The 19,161-nt window shown below is 43.7% G+C and overlaps 1 protein-coding gene across 1 annotated transcript in view; it reads left to right on the forward strand.

Moving 5' to 3' along the window:
* The window catches only part of aff2 (AF4/FMR2 family, member 2), a 98,321-nt gene that overhangs the window by 75,283 nt on the left and 3,877 nt on the right, over positions 1 to 19,161 (forward strand). Inside the window, exons 11-25 of the mRNA XM_058062976.2 lie at positions 3,686 to 3,803; positions 5,022 to 5,127; positions 5,218 to 5,368; positions 5,575 to 5,790; positions 6,829 to 7,030; positions 7,276 to 8,301; positions 8,437 to 8,552; positions 11,512 to 11,734; positions 12,201 to 12,337; positions 13,265 to 13,328; positions 13,916 to 14,052; positions 14,683 to 14,754; positions 15,814 to 15,907; positions 16,927 to 16,979; positions 18,257 to 18,468. Of these exons, the coding sequence (XP_057918959.2) occupies positions 3,686 to 3,803; positions 5,022 to 5,127; positions 5,218 to 5,368; positions 5,575 to 5,790; positions 6,829 to 7,030; positions 7,276 to 8,301; positions 8,437 to 8,552; positions 11,512 to 11,734; positions 12,201 to 12,337; positions 13,265 to 13,328; positions 13,916 to 14,052; positions 14,683 to 14,754; positions 15,814 to 15,907; positions 16,927 to 16,979; positions 18,257 to 18,468 (2,927 nt within the window). The remainder of the gene's footprint in view (positions 1 to 3,685; positions 3,804 to 5,021; positions 5,128 to 5,217; positions 5,369 to 5,574; positions 5,791 to 6,828; positions 7,031 to 7,275; positions 8,302 to 8,436; positions 8,553 to 11,511; positions 11,735 to 12,200; positions 12,338 to 13,264; positions 13,329 to 13,915; positions 14,053 to 14,682; positions 14,755 to 15,813; positions 15,908 to 16,926; positions 16,980 to 18,256; positions 18,469 to 19,161) is intronic.

Consider the following 19,161-nt stretch of genomic DNA (forward strand, 5'->3'; position numbering starts at 1 on the left):
GTCAATGTAGACATCAATGTAGACGTCAATGTAGACGTCAATGTAGACGTCAATGTAGACGTCAATGTAGACATCAATGTAGACGTCAATGTAGACGTCAATGTAGACGTAAATGTAGACGTAAATGTAGACGTAAATGTAGATGTAAATGTAGACGTAAATGTAGACGTAAATGTAGACGTAAACGTAGACGTAAATGTAGACGTAAATGTAGACGTAAATGTAAATGTAGACGTAAATGTAGACGTAAATGTAGACGTAAATGTAGACGTAAATGTAGACGTAAATGTAGACGTAAATGTAGACGTAAATGTAAATGTAGACGTAAATGTAGACGTAAATGTAGACGTAAATGTAAATGTAGACGTAAATGTAGACGTAAATGTAAATGTAGACGTAAATGTAGACGTAAATGTAAATGTAGACGTAAATGTAGACGTAAATGTAGACGTAAATGTAAATGTAGACGTAAATGTAGACGTAAATGTAAATGTAGACGTAAATGTAGACGTAAATGTAGATGTAAATGTAGACGTAAATGTAGACGTAAATGTAGATGTAAATGTAGACGTAAATGTAGACGTAAATGTAGACGTAAATGTAGACGTAAATGTAGACGTAAATGTAGACGTAAACGTAGACGTAAATGTAGACGTAAATGTAAATGTAGACGTAAATGTAGACGTAAATGTAAATGTAGACGTAAATGTAGACGTAAATGTAGACGTAAATGTAAATGTAGACGTAAATGTAGACGTAAATGTAAATGTAGACGTAAATGTAGACGTAAATGTAGACGTAAATGTAGACGTAAATGTAAATGTAGACGTAAATATCTCGGTATGAAAGGTGAAAAGTGCTCCAATTGACTTGCGGGTGAACTTGATGTGTCTCCATGGAGAAGCCAGCACGGTGGAATGTATTGAAGCCGTCCGGTGAAACGCCCGCCTGTCAGATTGGACCAGCTGGTGCCGCATTTCAATTTGGCTCAGACAACGCTGCTAAATTATGTTTGACGGATGATGGCTGATTCCCGAGGAGAGAAAAGGGACGCGAGCCAGATGTAATGCATTCACACATGTACTCGCCTCCTTTCATCTTGTTCCGCTCTGTTTGTGGTGCCAGAATCAAATAGGCTGGAGCGTACTCCACGGAACATATCCCGTCCTTTCCCTCAACTTCAGGAGGCTAAAAAAGCCACAAATGTTTCAGCATCCAATGGCGGCGTCGCTTGGTAAATATCCCGACACAGCCGACTTGTCCGCACGTAGTCGTGTTTATTTCCCGTGGTAGAAGTGCAGCTCTTGGAAGGACTTCATTAGTCATCATTTTATCCATATGATATCACGTTTTAAGAGACCACTTGATTCATTGACTTTATTGACACGTTGGGAATCATACAGTCTTTAGAAGTGTGATGTACTCCACCCAACACGTACAATACTTATGGTAATATCATGCTGTGGTGAAAAGTACTGCAGTTGACAGTCAAACAGTCCTGAGAGTCAGCTGGGGTAGACTCCATCATGCAACCCGAGTAACGACAAGCGGCACAGAAGATGGATGATGAATAACAAATAATGAGGGGATGTAATAATAATAATATAACATCAGCCCATATCATTTTTCTCATTCTCATTTCTAATCAATAAGTTTCAGCAAAATATCAGTTCTCAACTTGGGATAAAAACAGCGTTTTGTGAAAAGATACATGCTTTATACACACAACAGGAGACGGAGGGTAAAATGAAATAATAACTTTTATTATTATTTCTCTTGTGACCTTCTGGCAATTAAAAAGCAGTCAAATCTTTTTGCTATGGTATTTTTTATTGATTTTAAATACATTATACATTATTATTTGTTATACATGTGCCCTGTGATTGGCTGGCCACCAGTCCAGGGTGGACCCCGCCTCTCGCCCGAAGACAGCTGGGATAGGCTCCAGCACCCCATGCGGCCCTCGTGAGGATAAGCGGTAGAAAACAAACGAACGAACAAACGAACGAATGAATGAATGCTCATATTCTCTTATTATGAAAATGACCAAATAGCACATAAACCAAATCTAAAGGAGAGATGATATGTCATCTTATTACTGTGTTGGGCTCACCACACAAATAATAAAATATTAGACTGAAATGAATCAGCTGGGAACAACCGGACTCCAGAGGAGTTAAACACCAGGAGAGCAAACTGAATAGAAAAATGAATAGAAATAGAAAGAGAAGCGAGAGGGAGACCATGAGAAGAGATGAGAAATGATAGAAGAAATCACTATGCGTGTGCGTGTGTGTGTGCGTGCGTGCGTGTGTACGTGCGCGTGCGCGTGAGTTGCCCGAGGAACAGTTGATGGATTTGCTGCTCGACTGCTCCCCCAGATTGGCGCCTGCTGTGACGGCAGCCTTGAACTGAAATGACACACAGACACACTGAAACACACACAAGTAGTACACATTGAGTGCAGGCTTGTGTTTTTTGTGTTCTTAAGTTGTGTCGAGCGTCGGTGTTGCCTCTAGGAGACCATTTTCAAAAGACTGGAGGAGGACGGATGAAGCAGCGAGAGCACGAGAAAGAGATCATTCAATTATCGATATGTGTGATTAGCTTTTTTATTCATGCTTATTTTTATTTTTTATTTTTTGCTTTTTTTAATGTCTCATTTGGCTTATTTTTTCAGCATTAGATGAGTAAGATATACATAGTACTGATGGCTACCATATTGGCTGCCATATTGGCCCCTATTTTTCATAACACGTTTATGGGGGGGGGGGAAATGACTCTGATGGTTGAATGTTTTTTTCATGTTTTCAGCATCGATTTCCGTAAAAAACATGGCAGTTCATGTCATGACAACACAAACATGACATGCGTGTGCGTGTGAGTCGTGTCAGGTAGCGATGCAGTTAGTCCCGTGTTACTTCGAGTATCAACACCAATCAAAGCCTCAATGGTTTCGTTTGAACAGCTTCACCCAGGCCACGATGGCGGCGTGTTTGAGCACTCCGCCATCAAACCAATTGGCGTTCGTGTTTGTTTACACGCTTTGCCTGGACGTCACTGGTGGAAGCTTGGGTGAATTATTGGCCTTGCTTCTCATCCTCAGACTCCTGCAAGCTTTAAATTGGATTTTCTTTTGACAATTACATTTTTTTATTTGCTAAAAATATGACTGTAATTACATTCTCTTTAATTGCCGTTGTTTGCTCACGATGAAGGAAGCTAACAAGCTAATAGGTGGATTACAGCTGTGATTTCTCCCTTGAGTTGACTCTTGGGAAAGCAGCGCCCCCTGTGTTTCAGCAGAGCATTGCATGTCACGTGATCAGCCTACCAAGCTCTAGAAAATGATCTTCTTCATCTTCATCATCTTCATCTATACAATGATTCATCGTTGTGGGCAAAAAAGGCAGATAAAAAACCGATGACATGAATTACTGAGTCATTTTTGGTGTCAAAGCCTTGAGTGGATGACATAAACCTTCATTTTCATTCAAATGGAAATGTTTCAGCTGACTGAATATTCCAAGCAGGTGGTTCGTTGCAAAAAGAGACAAAGCGGTGGTGAAGTGGGATGTGACCCTGTTAGCGACGCCAAGAGGACACGACCGGGCTTGGTTGTCGCTCTGTTGTTTGTGACTTTGTGACATGTAGATGAAATGTGCTTCCCTGGTGTGTTCCCAAGCGGTGCGTCGGGGAGCAGCAGTGAATCGGAGAGCAGCTCGGAGTCGGACACGGACGAATCAGAGAGCAGCTCCAGTGACAGCGAGTACAACCAGGCCACGCGCACCAACTCCCCTGAGGTGAGATGACCAGCCGGCGTATTAGCAACGTGCTACAGGAGGCGCTACGCCGCATATTGACAGTCGGCCTTCTAACAGTAAATGTGTGGCCGAGTGTGGCTGACTCACTTGTGGTACTGGTACTTGTGGTACTGCTACTTGTGGTACTGGTACTTGTGGTACTGCTACTTGTGTACTGTACCCGAGGCTCTGTGTAAATATTACCAACTGAATTAGTATTAATGTCAACACATTGGAACCTCCTTCATTGGTTCCAGAAGGTCTGACTCTAACTGAAACGGACAATAACCGGATCCTTTTTTCCCATTAGCAATGATGTGAAATACATACGTATACGGTGGTGTGAAAAGTGGGTCTTGATGTACCAAACTGTAGGTTGGGGTTATGTGTCTGCTGTGAGTCTAACTCTGCTTACCATATGGGGCAATGCGATTGTAAGGGTGGATATAGGGGTGTTATTTCATGCCGAGAGGTCTCTAATAATGTCAAACATATTTAGAAAGTCATAAACAGGTTGTCTGTGCTCCAACTACAAAACGTGAAATGTATAAATAAGATATAAGATATACTTTTATTCGTCCCTCAGTGGGGAAAAGCAGCAAAGAGGACCGAACCAGTTAAGCAGTACAAAATAAACAATATTTAAAAAACAATATAAACAACCTCAAGTATGAACAAATTAAACATTTTATATACAAGCACACTTTGCAAGATAATATGAAATATATGACCAGTATATACACTATGACATCTTGCTAGTGAATTGAATATGAGGTATTATGAAATACTGCACTTGGAACTTCATATATTGCACTTAGAGCTTGATATTACACAGTGAATGGAGTCTGGAATAACTATACTGAATATATAATATAATATGATATAATATATTATATTATATTATATAAGGAACTTGACATATTGTGGTCAGGATTTACCACACACTTCCGCAACAGGAAGATACCCAGCATGCCTTGCGGTTTATAAATAACTGCGTTTATTTCAATGTTGGCCCGTGTGGTTCCGTTCCAATGTGTGTTCCACATGTACATGAACATTTACATCAGTGGTTCCTCTACCCTGGGTGGTCTGAGAAGACAACACCATTTAATGGGGGGCGGGGGGGTCACTGTAAACACGTAAGAACTTGTATGTACATATGTCTATTCATACGACTACATGAATGTGTATGATGAAATATGTGTTGCTATCTTCTAGCCTGAGCCATCTTCGGCCAACAAGTGGCAGCTAGACAGCTGGTTGAACAAAGTCCAAGCCCAAACCAAACCTCTGGTGGCCCCACAGCAAGACCACCATGTGGCAGGTTCGTCCAGACATCTAAAAGTGACGGAATGTAAAGATACTGCTGACCATTCTTTGGGTTCATCTGAAAATATTGTGGTCCACGTCTCAGGTTCTGTCACCAAAATTCAGGAGACGTTCACACAACGCAGTGAAGCGGCAGGACTGGGTGCCGCTGCCAAAACCAAATCCTGCGGGTCCAGCAGCACGCCTCTTCCCACAGCGCCGACAGCGGAGCACAAGGATGGCAGGGGAACCTTCTGGTAGGAACTGCATGAGTTACTGAGCGCTAATTGTTAGCTTAGCAAGGTGAGGCTTCAAAGATGATATGTGTCAATATCTCAAAAAAGGATGAATTAATGAATTGGGTATTCGATTAACCATGGATTAATCCATCAATGACAGTCCTCGCGTGTTCTACATAAAAAATGAAAATAAAGAAGATGTTGTGTTCCTGTGTGTCCCACAGCCCAAGCAGAGAAAAAACAAAGGCCAAACTCAGCCAGAAGACATCAGGGGAAGGTCAGAGGTCAAAGATGAGGCTGTCACCCGCACCGATGTCTGGACCGGAGGTCAGCACACCGAGGAGGACCACGACAGGGAAGAAACAGCCCAGACGAACAGAGAGGTCCAACAGCGTGGAGGACAACCAGAGCCAGACGTGGAGCAGAGCAAACCAACCAAGGTGAGAAGGAACCATCCGAGACCTTCCAGTCCAGTTGGTCATGTGGTGGCCCATCCAAGGTTTGCTGCCAATGATCTTTGATTGAGTCAATAAAAGCGACTTCAATCACTGATAAACGTTGCACTACTGAAGAAAGAACAGCAACAAAGGCATCACAAAAGGTATTTGTATTTGTATTTGTATTTGTATTTGTATTTGTATTTGTAATGCGTTCATTTCATCTGAATCATTCATCTTCTGGCAGCTTGAAGGCATCAGCCCAGCTTGGCTTTGACTTTAATGCCAGTGACATCTTCCCTGATCCGAGTGGAATTAGGAGAAATGAAAATAATCCCAGCCATCTTTGGGACTGCGCTAATCGACAATGATCCACACTTTCAGCGCATCCCTGCGCCTCCTGGCAGCTGGAGGCCGCTGGGCATCATCATCATCATCATCATCATCTTGATCATCTTAAAAATCGACAATAATTGCATCTCTGGCTTACTGAGTTGTCCATTTGCAAAGTCGTCACTTTGTACAGGGGTACCTAATAAAGTGGGCCTGCAGTGTACAGTGGGTTCCTGCATATTTGAGGCCCTGCAAATTCACTCTCTTTTGATCAGAATAGGATTTTTGTATTCTTGGAAAATGAATATGCTTATAATCTCCATAGTCATAGTCCAAGTCATTTATTTGTTGATAATATAATATGATATATAATATACGTATGATTTATGATATATCAAATAAAATAAAATAAAGGAACTTGACTTATCGTGGTCAGGATTCACCACACACTTCCCCAACAGGAAGATACCCAGCATGCCTTGCGCTTTATAAATAACTATTTACATGTAAGCGTTTACTTGAATGTTGGCCCAGCCCGTGTGGTTCCGTTCCAGTGTGTGTTCCACATGTACATGAACATTTCCATCAGTGGGTCCACGACCCGTGGGTGGTCTGAGAACGGAACACCATTCTTATGGGCGCCTCAATTATTCCCTTTTTGTATCCCTGCTAGTCATGCTAAGTATGCTATTCTTGTCTCCTCATTAGCCCTGCAGTGAGGGAAAAGGATCAATTCCCTCCTTCCTCCTTGGAACATCAGAACCCCCCCAGGCCGAGGATCAAACCCCCAAGTGGAAAGTCGGCACCTCGGAAAGAACCTCGCAGTACCACCGTGTCAAGCACCACAGTTGCAGTCCCTGTGGAACTCCAGCAAAGCAGCGTGCCGACGCCCGTTGTCAATGTCAATCAGGTTGGTTTTGGTTTTGGTTTTGGTTTTGGTTTTCCATCCGTTTCCATTTTATTAGACGGTGGCAACCAGAAGTTCAGGGTTTTGGTATTGGACGAGTATTTCAACTCCAGATGGATTTATTGTTGCATAACAATCAAGCTTGGCTGTAGTTGGCGTTCTACCGCAGATGGCCGCCCGTCCTGGTGAAGCCCTCCATTTTATCCACGATCACAATGTGGCTTTCATTGTCTTTTTGGTCCCAACAGGAAAAAAGAAAGCACAGAGGTCCGAGTAGTCGACTCACACCCAAGTCCAGAGAGTTTGTCGAAACAGATACGTCATCGTCTTCTTCCGAATGCCAGTCGGATTCGGAGGAAGCCATCAAAAACGGCGCTTTGCCGCCTCCGTCGACACGAGCCGGGATGAATGCACAGACTCCATCCCACTCGTACCCCCCTCCTCTCCCGTGTTTTGGCTTAGCCGGCGGGGTGGGAAGTTTGGGAGCCTTTGTCGGGAAGGGCCTTTGTGTCCGGGATGGTAGCACCAGTGGGGCCGCTAGTATTACCAGTAGTAGTGGAAGTAGTAGTACCTCTAGCACGCTAAGCATTAGCAACATAAGCGGTTCATTCGGGACCTCTGTTCCTGACCCCGGAGGGTTAGGTGGGCCCTGCAAGGACCTGGGGACCATGTCACCACACTTTAACACTGGACAAGATTTGCCTTTTTCCCCGCTTAGAGAATACCAGGAGACTCCGAGTCTTTGGGTGAAAATCGACCTGGCTTTGCTTGACAGGGTGCCGGGACGGGGTTTTAGTCAAATGTCCCGGGTGGGAATGAAGGAAAGGGACAGAACTGAAGGGAAAGTGTGTGAAAGACCAGGAGATCGGATGGCGGTGCCGAACAGAGACAGACAAAAACAGGGTGACAGAGACTGGCAAGGACTCCGAGAAAGACCGAAGTTCCCCAAAGGGGAAGAAAATGAGCCATTAGGGGCGGACGCAGGGAGGCAAGGTGACAGGGAAAGACTAACCGAGAGGGACGGGCAGGCGGACAGAGAGGAGAGAGAAAGCTTCAATTTAGGAGTAAGAGACAATGTGACAGAGGGAAGACGGGAGAAGGTCTGTCCGGGTCTGGCCGTCCTGGAGAACCCCTGTGTGCAGGACAAGACTCTTCCGAGACTTCCTGGGAAGACGCTGAGAGGAGAAGGTGGAGGAAAACACCGGAGGCAAGCGACCAGCAACACGGTCGTCCCGGTAGACAAACACACCAGCAGGACCAAGAGGAAACATAAGGTGTGCGCTTTTTGCTTTTTGCTTTTTGCTTTAGTTTACCGAGCTTTCATTCCACCCCACACCCCAACCCAAACACCCCCCCCACCCTTCTTACTCCTGCTTGTGTTCTGTCTTTTCTGTCTTATATTTTCCCAGTCGGACCACAGTGATCCTTCCATCAATAGCAATAAAAAGCTGCAATTGGACAAAGACTGTCAGCTGCTCCCACCATGCATCTCTCCGATACACAACCACAAAAACAGCTCTATGGAGTAAGTATGGCCGAGAAGACCACCCCGGGAGGAGGACCCGCCCCGTGGGGGCAACTTTACCTTTACATGCAATCATGCAGTCACAACTGGAGGCGACTGGACATTTCACCTTTAATCCAAAAGGATTCTTCACGTCTGAACTAGAAGTTGTCTCCGTATTTATTTAGTGGTTCTATTCTGGTGGGCCGGTCCCCAGTGGTTGTTTTTGGCCAGCATAACAACAGGTCGTTGGCAGGCCTGGTGGCTGAACATCGTTTGGGGCGATGCCAGCAATGCGTGGTTGGAAGCAGATGACAAGTCTTTGTTTCTCTTCTATTTTTAGAGCGCCTTGCTTGTTGGGGTTTGGACAGACGGCTTCTTTGACCTTACTTTAAAACCTGAAAACAAGTCAATTTACCTTCAACTGCGTGTCTTTGAACGCAACCCCTCATAATAAAATATTTTAAAGTGTGATTCAAATGTTCTGCTACTATTAAATATTGCCAAATGAGCAGTTAAAACATAAACATGTGTACAACCCTGTCCTTTTGCTTAATTAAATACAGTAAACATGGGCATATTTCAGACATAGTTGCTAATGGTGATTAATCTGGATTAATTCATTTTAAACTGTGATTAATCGGTGATTAACCTATATGTATAAATAATAATACATTTTATTTGTATAGCACTGTACTGTCTGAGTACTCAGACGCTTTAAAAAAATAGAGTAAAAGATGCATTAAAATACATATATTGAGTATTTACTATATATATGCATACACACATATGTATATATATATATATATAGTATGTCTATATCCAGGGGAGGGAAGAGTTTCATCCAAAAGAAGATGAAAGCAGAAGGAGCCTGTACACAACTTATTAAAAAAAACTTTGTATAATACCACACTGGGATCCCAAAGCCTCCTGAGCAGGATGGGGGCCCCATCCCAACCCTAAAGTCCCAACCTCCGTTCTCCATGATCAGTTGCGGTCCATCGCCAAGTCCTTTCACCACACTGGCCACCATGAAGAGAATCCACATGTGGAAATGTCGTCCCTGTGGTCTCGGCTGTGTCCTCTCGTCTTTTTCTTTATCTTGACTGAGGTTTAGATTTGGATGTTCATGAAAGCATCGTGGAGTACAAATCATACAGGGACACAAAAATGACACCGGATGTTTTTTCACGTCTCTAAAAACAGAATAAAATAACCGTCTCCCTCTGTGAGCGTCACCGTGGCAGCGATCTCATCTCTAGCGCAGATTATATGGACGGAAGACGCAAGGGAAAGTTAGCCTGACCTGGAGTTGAACCCTTGACATTGCGCAGCAGTCGCCCGGGTGTGTGGATGGTCTGGATTTCACCCAAGAGGCTTTTTATAGAAGCCGTAAACTGGCTGATGTGATTACCCAACTCCGAGCCTTTCAGCGCTTTCTAATCTGTGACTTTTTGACAGATGATCGCCGCTCGGTCGGTGAAATCATCGCCATAGAAACCAACGACTGAAAACCAGTCAGCTTGGTCGTTTCTACTGAATGTGGAATATTTGCCAGATATGATATGGTCCTTTCATGCAAAAAAGGCTGTCAAAGTCTTGAGATGTACACACGCGCACATTAGCATCGTCGTATGCTCACATCCATTTTTCCCAACACACACACACACACACACACACACACACACACACACACAGCAACTAATTAGTTTTGTCTCTCAGGTTTTGTATATTATCACTAATGTCTCGGCCCGCGGTGCAGGTCTGCCAGCTCAGCAACTTTGGCATTGCATCAAATCCCCCAGAGCTCCTGGTGAGAGGAAAAACATCCAAATATGATCTGCGGTGTTGCAAACAATACGAGTCACAGGAGCAACAAGAAGGCAACTGAGGGACTAATCATGGATGTTCTACCAGGAAGGAAAGGAAAGCACCGTTTTACTGACAAACCCACGGCTCAACTCCCAATGAAATCCCGCTACATCAGTCACTAATTAGCAAAGCAGTGAAAATGCTTGTGCTGTTATTAACTTCTGAATATTTTTGCATGCTTTTCAGTACACAATCTGGTCACAAAGTCGTTGAAAAAAATACATGAATCTTATTTTGGAAACTAAACTCCACCAAGTCGGATTGCTGATTTCATTTCATAATTGGAGCATTGAAAATGTATCATTTACAACCTCCTAAATACGGTTCTAACATCATTAGAGCCCTGTAGACACAGAATAACACCCCTATAGTCATCTTTACCCTTGCATTACCCAATATCGTAGACGTATGAAGAGAAAACAAGCCATTTTGAAGACAAAAAGACGTGTGCTCCTGTGTTGCTGTAAATGTATTCGATGCCAAGGGAGTCGGGGGCCAACAGAAAGCTGGCAGCTTGTTGTGTCCCTGGGTTAGGATGCCCGGGTACGGTGGATGAACGGAAGGAATGTTTCACGGTGGTCGGAGAAATCTATAATTATTAAGTCTTTTTGTGTCTGAAAATGTTAGCACACAACTATGGTGCGTTCGAGGACCGTCGAGCAAAGTGGCAAGGGTCGTCACTCTGGGAAACACGATGAATTTTGTCATTGTGTCCCACAGCCCAGTATTGGGGCCCCCCGCTATAAACAGCTGAAGTATGACCAGGGGGGTACGTTGTGGTAGTTTACAAACATTCATTTGTTGCTTCAGCTTGTTTGGCATAAAGTCAATATAATAATTATGGGGAGGTAAATTCCACCCATGAGCCAAATAAAAGCACACTCAAATATTAACAAGGCATCACACATGGAGGGGTCGTTGTGGGATATTAACCACTTGAATCATCTCTTTTTTTTGGCAATCTTATCCAAGTTCCTGCAAGAAGCTCAAACATTACAAGTTTGTATTTCCCATGGCAGCCACTGCCAATATTATTATTATTATTATTATTATTATTATTATTATTATATTAATGGTGTGTACGTGTCTGTTTGCCCGTGTTCCACAGATCTCTGAGCAGGAAACAGTCCCGGCGGCACGATGAGAAGCTACTTCCTCCGCTTCTTTCCCCCCTCTCCGAAGAACCCCCCCATAAAAGGACCTGTGAGAGCAGTTCTTCTTTCAGCCAGGAGGGCGGCGCCACTGGGCCATTGCCCTGCCCCATCTCGTCCACGCACAGACACAGGAGAGAAAGCAAAGCATTATCGCATGCAAGAAATAATGCTCGAAGTGTAAGTGTTGATATGCGCTCGTTGCTTAGCAACATAAGAATGCCATAAGAATAATCTTATATTATTGGCTTATTATGCCGCATTCATTCATTCATTTTCTACTGCTTGTCCTCCTGAGGGTCGTGGGGGGGGGCTGGAGCCTATCCCAGCTGTCTTGGTGCGAGAGGCGGGGTCCACCCTGGACTGGTGGCCAGCCAATCCCAGGGCACATATAGACAAACAACCATTCACACTCACATTCATACCTATGGACAATTTGGAGTGGCCAATTAACCTAGCATGTTTTTGGAATGTGGGAGGAAACCGGGGTACCCGGAGAAAACCCACGCATGCACGGGGAGAACATGCAAACTCCACACAGACAGGGCTGAGGGTGGAATTGAACTTGGGTCTCCTAGCTGTGGGCCCTGTGTGCTAACCACTCATCTGCTTACCACACATTACTTATGGCACACTTTTTTTCCAGCTAACAGATCACAGTCATAGTGAGAAGCCTTGTGGAGACAGTTACCCTGCCAATGGGCAGTCGGACTCAGACGCATGGTCGGAACCAACAATGGAACCTCCAGAAGCGCCCAGACGGAGACTGTCGTTTAGTGACACGTATGTACAAACAACTCCTCCCACTTTTTATACGCCTCATATGGATCCCGTTCTTTCTCTGTCATTCATATTTCATTTGATTTATGTTATTTCTTGAAAGGCGCTTATGGTTGTGGTAATGGTAATGGTAATGGTAATGGTAATGGTAATGGTAATGGTAATGGTAATGGTAATGGTTAAATTTCATTTGAACATGCATCAGATTCCAATTGATTGCATCCCATAATCAGTTCCCAGTTCCACATGTCCAAAAGGAGTAGGAAGAAGCAAAGCTTATTAAATCCTACCCCTCCATCTGGTATTTTTTGTATGGAAGTACTGGGTGATATGAGCATCCAATGCCATAATGGGTACCATAGTGCGTGTCAATATAGTGATATATATAGCACATCATGACTGGTTCAAGACTCTTCATCCTTGTATTTAGCAAACATCAACTGCTTGTATTGTTTCTTGAATTGGCTCATCGTTGTGCATTGTTTGATTTCCTTACTCAATCCATTCCATAGTTTGATTCCACATACTGAAATGCTATGGCTAGCATAACGTAGTCCTAGCATAGAAGTGTTTCAAATGTACTTCTTCCCTGAGATCATATTTCTCCTCTCTTGTAGAGAAGTATTGGATGACATTTTTAGCTCATTGCTTATTTTTAGCTTATAAATAAAATGTATCATTCTTATTATTAATCTGAATCCAAAAACAAGTGGAGTTTCTATCTAAAAGTAATTTAGTTGAGTACAGGTGATGTACGTGAGTCAGTTGGCATTAGATGACTCAGCTTGTCCGTCCTCAGTTCAAATATAGTGGATGAATAAAATCCCCAGAGAGCTTCACTAAGGTTCAAAATGATTCTTTTTCTTGGACGTTTTCCCTGCATTCAATTAAAATCCAACATATTTATCTGTTTTCATGTTGTCGGAACAGAGTCCACAGTGCAGACTACTACATGCAGGAGGCTAAAAGGCTAAAGCACAAGGCTGATGCTTTGGTAAGTTTAATAGTAACACACACACACACACAGACACCTCCCTCCATGACACCTCCCTCCATGACACCTCCTTCCATGACACCTCCCTCCATGACCTTGTACAGGCAGGACGATAGCTACACAAAGATGGCAAGAAAATGATTGGAAAACACAATAGGAAGGCTTAGCTGACTGCAACTATGGGAGTTGTGGCTGAGTTGTGTGCGTCATTGCCTGTGTGTGTTGAAGTGTGTGTTTAGTGTGTGTTAAAGTGTGTGTTTAAGTGAAATCTGTCATATGAAGGACTGCACTGTATAATTGCTCTTATTTATTGCACCATTTTTCTCCCAGGGAACGTTGCATTGTGATGATGCCTGCAAGATTAGACGTTATCCACCAAATGATCTGATGCCTTCAGACAATGAAACGAGATTGATTCAACTTGTTATTTATCTTATGTTTCCTCAGATTTATCTGGAGATTAGCTTCTTGGTAGGGGATCGCTCATAAACAACACCAGGCTATTTAGACATTCATTGCTGTCTTGTTTCATTTTTCTCCACGTTTCCCTTCTTTGTCTATTCCTCTCTATTCCTCTCTGGGTGAAGATGGACAAGTTTGGCAAAGCGGTCAACTACGCAGACGGCGCACTCTCTTTCATCGAGTGTGGGAACGCCATGGAGCGAGATCCCCTGGAGGCCAAGTCCCCATATACCATGTACTCGGAAACCGTCGAGCTAATCAGGTATGGGTGGGCATCACCGGTTGGAGAAGTTTTTAACATCCTGCTTTCCTTCCTCATTTTCAAAATAAATGATATCAACTAATTGCTACTGTAGATGAGTTGGCAATATTTCGCCTACTTCGCTGCTCATGGCCAGAAGTGGACATTCATTCCCTCCGTTGAGTTGAAGGCTGAAGTACTGCAGTTCAAGCACATCCATCCTGCTGAAGTGTCCTTGAGCAAGACACTGACTCCTTGCTATAGCTTCAGGGCTGCTAATTTGCACCTTTGGTCTCTCCGGTCCAGAGGGGAAATGTAGCAAGAGATCAATAGAGCGTAAATGTCCAAGTGGTCTCCCAAGTGGTCTCCCTCGCTTCACCTGTCATGGCGGAATGAATCGCTGGGCGGGTCGCTGGGCGGGTTGCTGGGCGGGTCGCTGGGCGGGTCGCTGAGGGCAGCAGGTAGCAGACCACCCCTGGGGCTGGCTGTGAAAACCAAAGGTCAAAGGTGCTCTTCCAAGGCGTCATGTCAAGCTTCCTTCGGCCGCTTTAGCGCTTTAGCATAGATGCTGCGTGTCCGCAGCCAAATGTCGGAATTACATCCACGCATCCGCATGACCTTTCACCCCAGTAACGGGTGTCTCCTCTTCAGGTATGCCATGAGGTTGAAGAACTTCAGCAGCCATTCAGCCAACATTGCTGAGAAGAAACTTGCTGTGTTGTGGTAGGATTCTCTTTTTTTATGCATGCAGAAGGAAAAAGATCCCATTTTTCTGTCAGTGAAGTGGTCCTCCATTCAGTGGTTCCCCATCAGTACCCGTAGTCCTAGTTTTCAACAAAGCTGGAGTCTTTCCGTGATTCTCCATGGATGATTCGTTGTGGATGTTTCAGACTGGGAGGAAAAGTCACCAGGTCATTCCCGGCTTTACGGATCTCACGGTGCTCCAGTATCTGCTAGCTGATCTCTCATTAGCTCCGCACTTTGAACGGAAGCCAAGTGAGCTGTAGCACATGGAGCAAACATGGTCAGAGGAAAAGTCGTCACAGCTCCCTTGTGGCCTGAAACTAAATGATGGTCTAGTGGTCTTTCTGTGTAAAGACCACTAGAAGCCTTGATTCTGGTCTTGCAGCCACCTCAATAGTAAGACCGCTACACTGCAAAGTTCTGACTGTGGCTTGTAGGAGCAGATGCTTGGGAATGCCCAAGGACGCTATGTTGTCCTGGCTGTTGACTGGGAGAAAACCCGGAGAAAACAATGGAGATTTTTCCAATGGATATTTGAACCCAGATCTCATGACTGTGTAGCTAACATGCTAACCACTTGTCCACCATGCAGCCTACAAAAACAAGTGTAGAAAACACTCATGAGAAAGTAACATTACATGGTGGTTACTTTGGTCTCAGAAAAATGTTGACGGGAATATTTTCTATGCGTGATGATGATGATGATATCCTAGTATGATGAAGAACTCAACGCTGCTTGCAGCTTTAAGCAAAGCCCTGAAGGGACAAAAGTAAGGAAACAATGGCAAACAATGAAGATCAAATCTTCTTACATGGATTTCTGTTTATTTAGGCTTGCAAGGTTCCATCCTTGTGTAGGCTCAGGTAATGCCATCTTTTAGGTCACTTTAGGCTTCCTGTTAACTTCTCTCCTTTGTTGCAATCACGCTGTAGCTCAACATTCTATTCTCTTTGGGTGAAAGTAATATTGAAAAGGGCTTTTAAAAGTGGAATTTGTATAGAGGATTCATCTGGCTTCTAATGGTTTTGTTTCCATAGCAACCGCTGTCTGTCTCTGCTGTATCTGCGGATGTTCCATCTGAAGAAAGACCATGCTGTCAAGTACTCACGCTCGCTGATGGAGTATTTCAAGGTAGCGTGCGCACACACACACACACACACACGCATGCACGCACACGCACGCACGCAGACAGACTGAGACGTGACTTCCTTCCTCCCTAATTTTCCTCTCTGTGGGTGAAAAACATGCAAAAGCCAATTACTTCCCTAAAACACATTTCATATTCATTTTCATGGCGCCTGTGCATTAATTTTGCATCATGTTATTAAAATCCATTCTTTCTCTTTGATATTAACGCATTAATTAGCACCATCAATCATCAGAGAGGATTGTTAGGGTTTAATGTGCTTGTTTTGATTAATTATGTGTAGTTTAATTAATTACAGAGGATGTCATTATCACAGTGCAGCATTTGCTGTGATGGGATTGGATTTCTGGGAAGCCACGGAATGGGAGTTCTGCAATGTGTGTGTGTGTGCGTGTGCGTGTGCGTGTGCGTGTGCGTGTGCGTGTGGGACCCAGGCTGTGAAAATACTGCACAGTGTGTGTTGAAGAAGGCACAAAAAGCAATGAAATCTGCTGGAGCAGCTCATTATAACGAATGTAAACTGTCCAATGACTTCTATAATAATATAATAGGTTTAAACTAATAAATATATACATTTCTACAGATTAATTTTATACCACAAGGTAATTCTGGGATATAAAATACAGCTGGGATAGGCTCCAGCATACCCCCGCTGCCCTAGTGTGGATAAGCGGCATAGAAAATGGATGGATGGAAATTGTAATTATTGTAAAACTTAAAAATGGCTTAAACTATAATAAATTAAAATAAATTTGATCCTGAACAAAACATAATTATTCATAATTTCATATGATGAATAATAATGAACGATCAGATTTTTAAATAAAAAATTGGCCACATCACATTCATTATAAATATTTGGAATATTACGTAACTATCCTTGTGCCACATGATAGTTAAAAGTATAGTATACTATAGTATAGTATAGTATAGTTAAAAGTATCCTGTATATTGTGCAAGTTGGGGTATCTAAGCATCTTTTTGATGTGTTTTTGTGTACCAGAACTCAGCCAAGAGTTCCCACCAAGCACCTTCTCCCTGGAGGACCAATGGGAAGTGAGTACACGCATGCATGCACGCTTCCATCCTTTTCCATCCATCCCTGTAGATCCTTTAGAATTCCGAATTCAACAGAGCTCTTCTGCAAGATAGCATGATGTCCCTCACAATATTGTAGACAAACAAAGCCAAGAAAGGGACTGATTTGTTGAAGGTGCGTGCAGGAGAAGGCTGGAGGGGCCGTCAAGCGCCGACGGAGGTGTGATGGAGTGGGTGGTGATAGATAGAGGAGGAGAGGCGTGGAGAAGCCGTGGAAGCCGTGGAAGCCGTGGATGTGAAGCTAATGAGTTTGAGCAGCTCTGACGCTGCATAACAGCGGGAATGGAAGTCAGCATGTGTGCGGAGTGCGTGTGCGGAGTGCGTGTGCGGAGTGCGTGTGCGGAGTGCGTGTGCGGAGTGCGTGTGCGGAGTGCGTGTGCGGAGTGCGTGTGCGGTCGTTACAACACACGCCTGGAGAACGGCTCGGGCCAAGGCCACGATCACAGTCATGACGTCACTGTCACATACTGACACATACGGAGTAAAGCTGCAGGACAGGACTCGAGGTCAAAGCCAGAAATCATGGCAATAACGGCAAGAAAAAAGGTTTGGAAATTCTTAAAATATTTGGATTGCTCTGACCGCCAACCGTCCAATATCACCAATGGATTTTGTGTGACAATGAAAGAGAGGCTGACAAAGGGTGTGATGAATTATGAATTGTGATTATGAAGAAGACTTTAGCGGTTTTAGTTCCCACTTCTTGGAAAAATGCATTGATTTAAGTCGGAGAAATTGTAGGAAAACAGCAGAATAGAACAGAATAGAAGTGATGGGACTGAGTAAGTAAAGAATAGAAGTGATGGGACTGAGTAAGTAAGTAAAGAATAGAAGTGATGGGACTGAGTAAGTAAGTAAAGAATAGAAGTGATGGGACTGAGTAAGTAAGTAAAGAATAGAAGTGATGGGACTGAGTAAGTAAGTAAAGAATAGAAGTGATGGGACTGAGTAAGTAAGTAAAGAATAGAAGTGATGGGACTGAGTAAGTAAGTAAAGAATAGAAGTGATGGGACTGAGTAAGTAAGTAAATACTTCACGGCCTGATATCTCAATACGAGGGCGGACCAGCAGCCCTGAAATGAATCTGCATGCTGAATCAGCAAAACGCCTGCTGCTTGCGTCTGAGCAGGTTCTCATCCTAGCAAAGCCCGAACTGTGACCTCCAGCAGACAATAAGTTCCTGTTTTAAGTCTCACAGCAGGACGTGGTCCTCACAGCCTCTCTGTGTCCTCCAGGATCAACGGGACTCCATCGCCACTCTCTCTCAGCCCTTCTCCGGCCAGCGGCGTAGGACCAGCATCAGGAGGTGCGGCGGTTTCGTCAGGCAGTGTCGCCATTCCCCAACGCATTCACCACATGGCGGCCAGTCACGTGAACATCACCAACAACATCCTGCGTAGCTACGAACACTGGGAGACAGCAGATAGATTGGCTACGGGGAGTCAAGGTAGGAATGTTATACTTTTACTTGCTTGTCTTTTAGTCATTCATTCATTTCTACCGCTTGTCCTCATGGGGGTGCTGGAGCCTATCCCAGAGGCGGGGTCCACCCTGGACTGGTGGCCAGCCAATCCCAGGGCACATATAGACAAACAACCATTCACACTCACATTCATACCTATGGACAATTTGGAGTGGCCAATTAACCTAGCATGTTTTTGGAATGGGGGAGGAAACCGGAGTACCGAGTCCTTTTTGGACATGTGGAATGTGATGTATTCCGTGATGTATTCCCGTGATGTATTCCCGTGTAAGATGTACACATCTTGAAAATAAATGAAAGCATGTCCATATTTTGGAGTGCTGAGAAGTAGATGCGGGCGAGTGGATTGTTGCATCAGAAGCATGATTGTGTATTATAGCATTATTGTGTATTATAGCATGATTGTGTATTATAGCATGATTGTGTATTATAGCATGATTGTGTATTATAGCATGATTGTGTATTATAGCATGATTGTGTATTATAGCACGATTGTGTATTATAGCATGATTGTGTATTATAGCATGATTGTGTATTATAGCATGATTGTGTATTATAGCATGATTGTGTATTATAGCATTATTGTGTATTATAGCATGATTGTGTATTATAGCATTATTGTGTATTATAGCATGATTGTGTATTATAGCATGATTG

Source organism: Doryrhamphus excisus, linkage group LG22, assembly GCF_037039965.1.
Source record: "Doryrhamphus excisus strain RoL-2023G ecotype Guam linkage group LG22, RoL_Dexc_Guam_v1.1, whole genome shotgun sequence".
NCBI lineage: Eukaryota > Metazoa > Chordata > Actinopteri > Syngnathiformes > Syngnathidae > Doryrhamphus > Doryrhamphus excisus.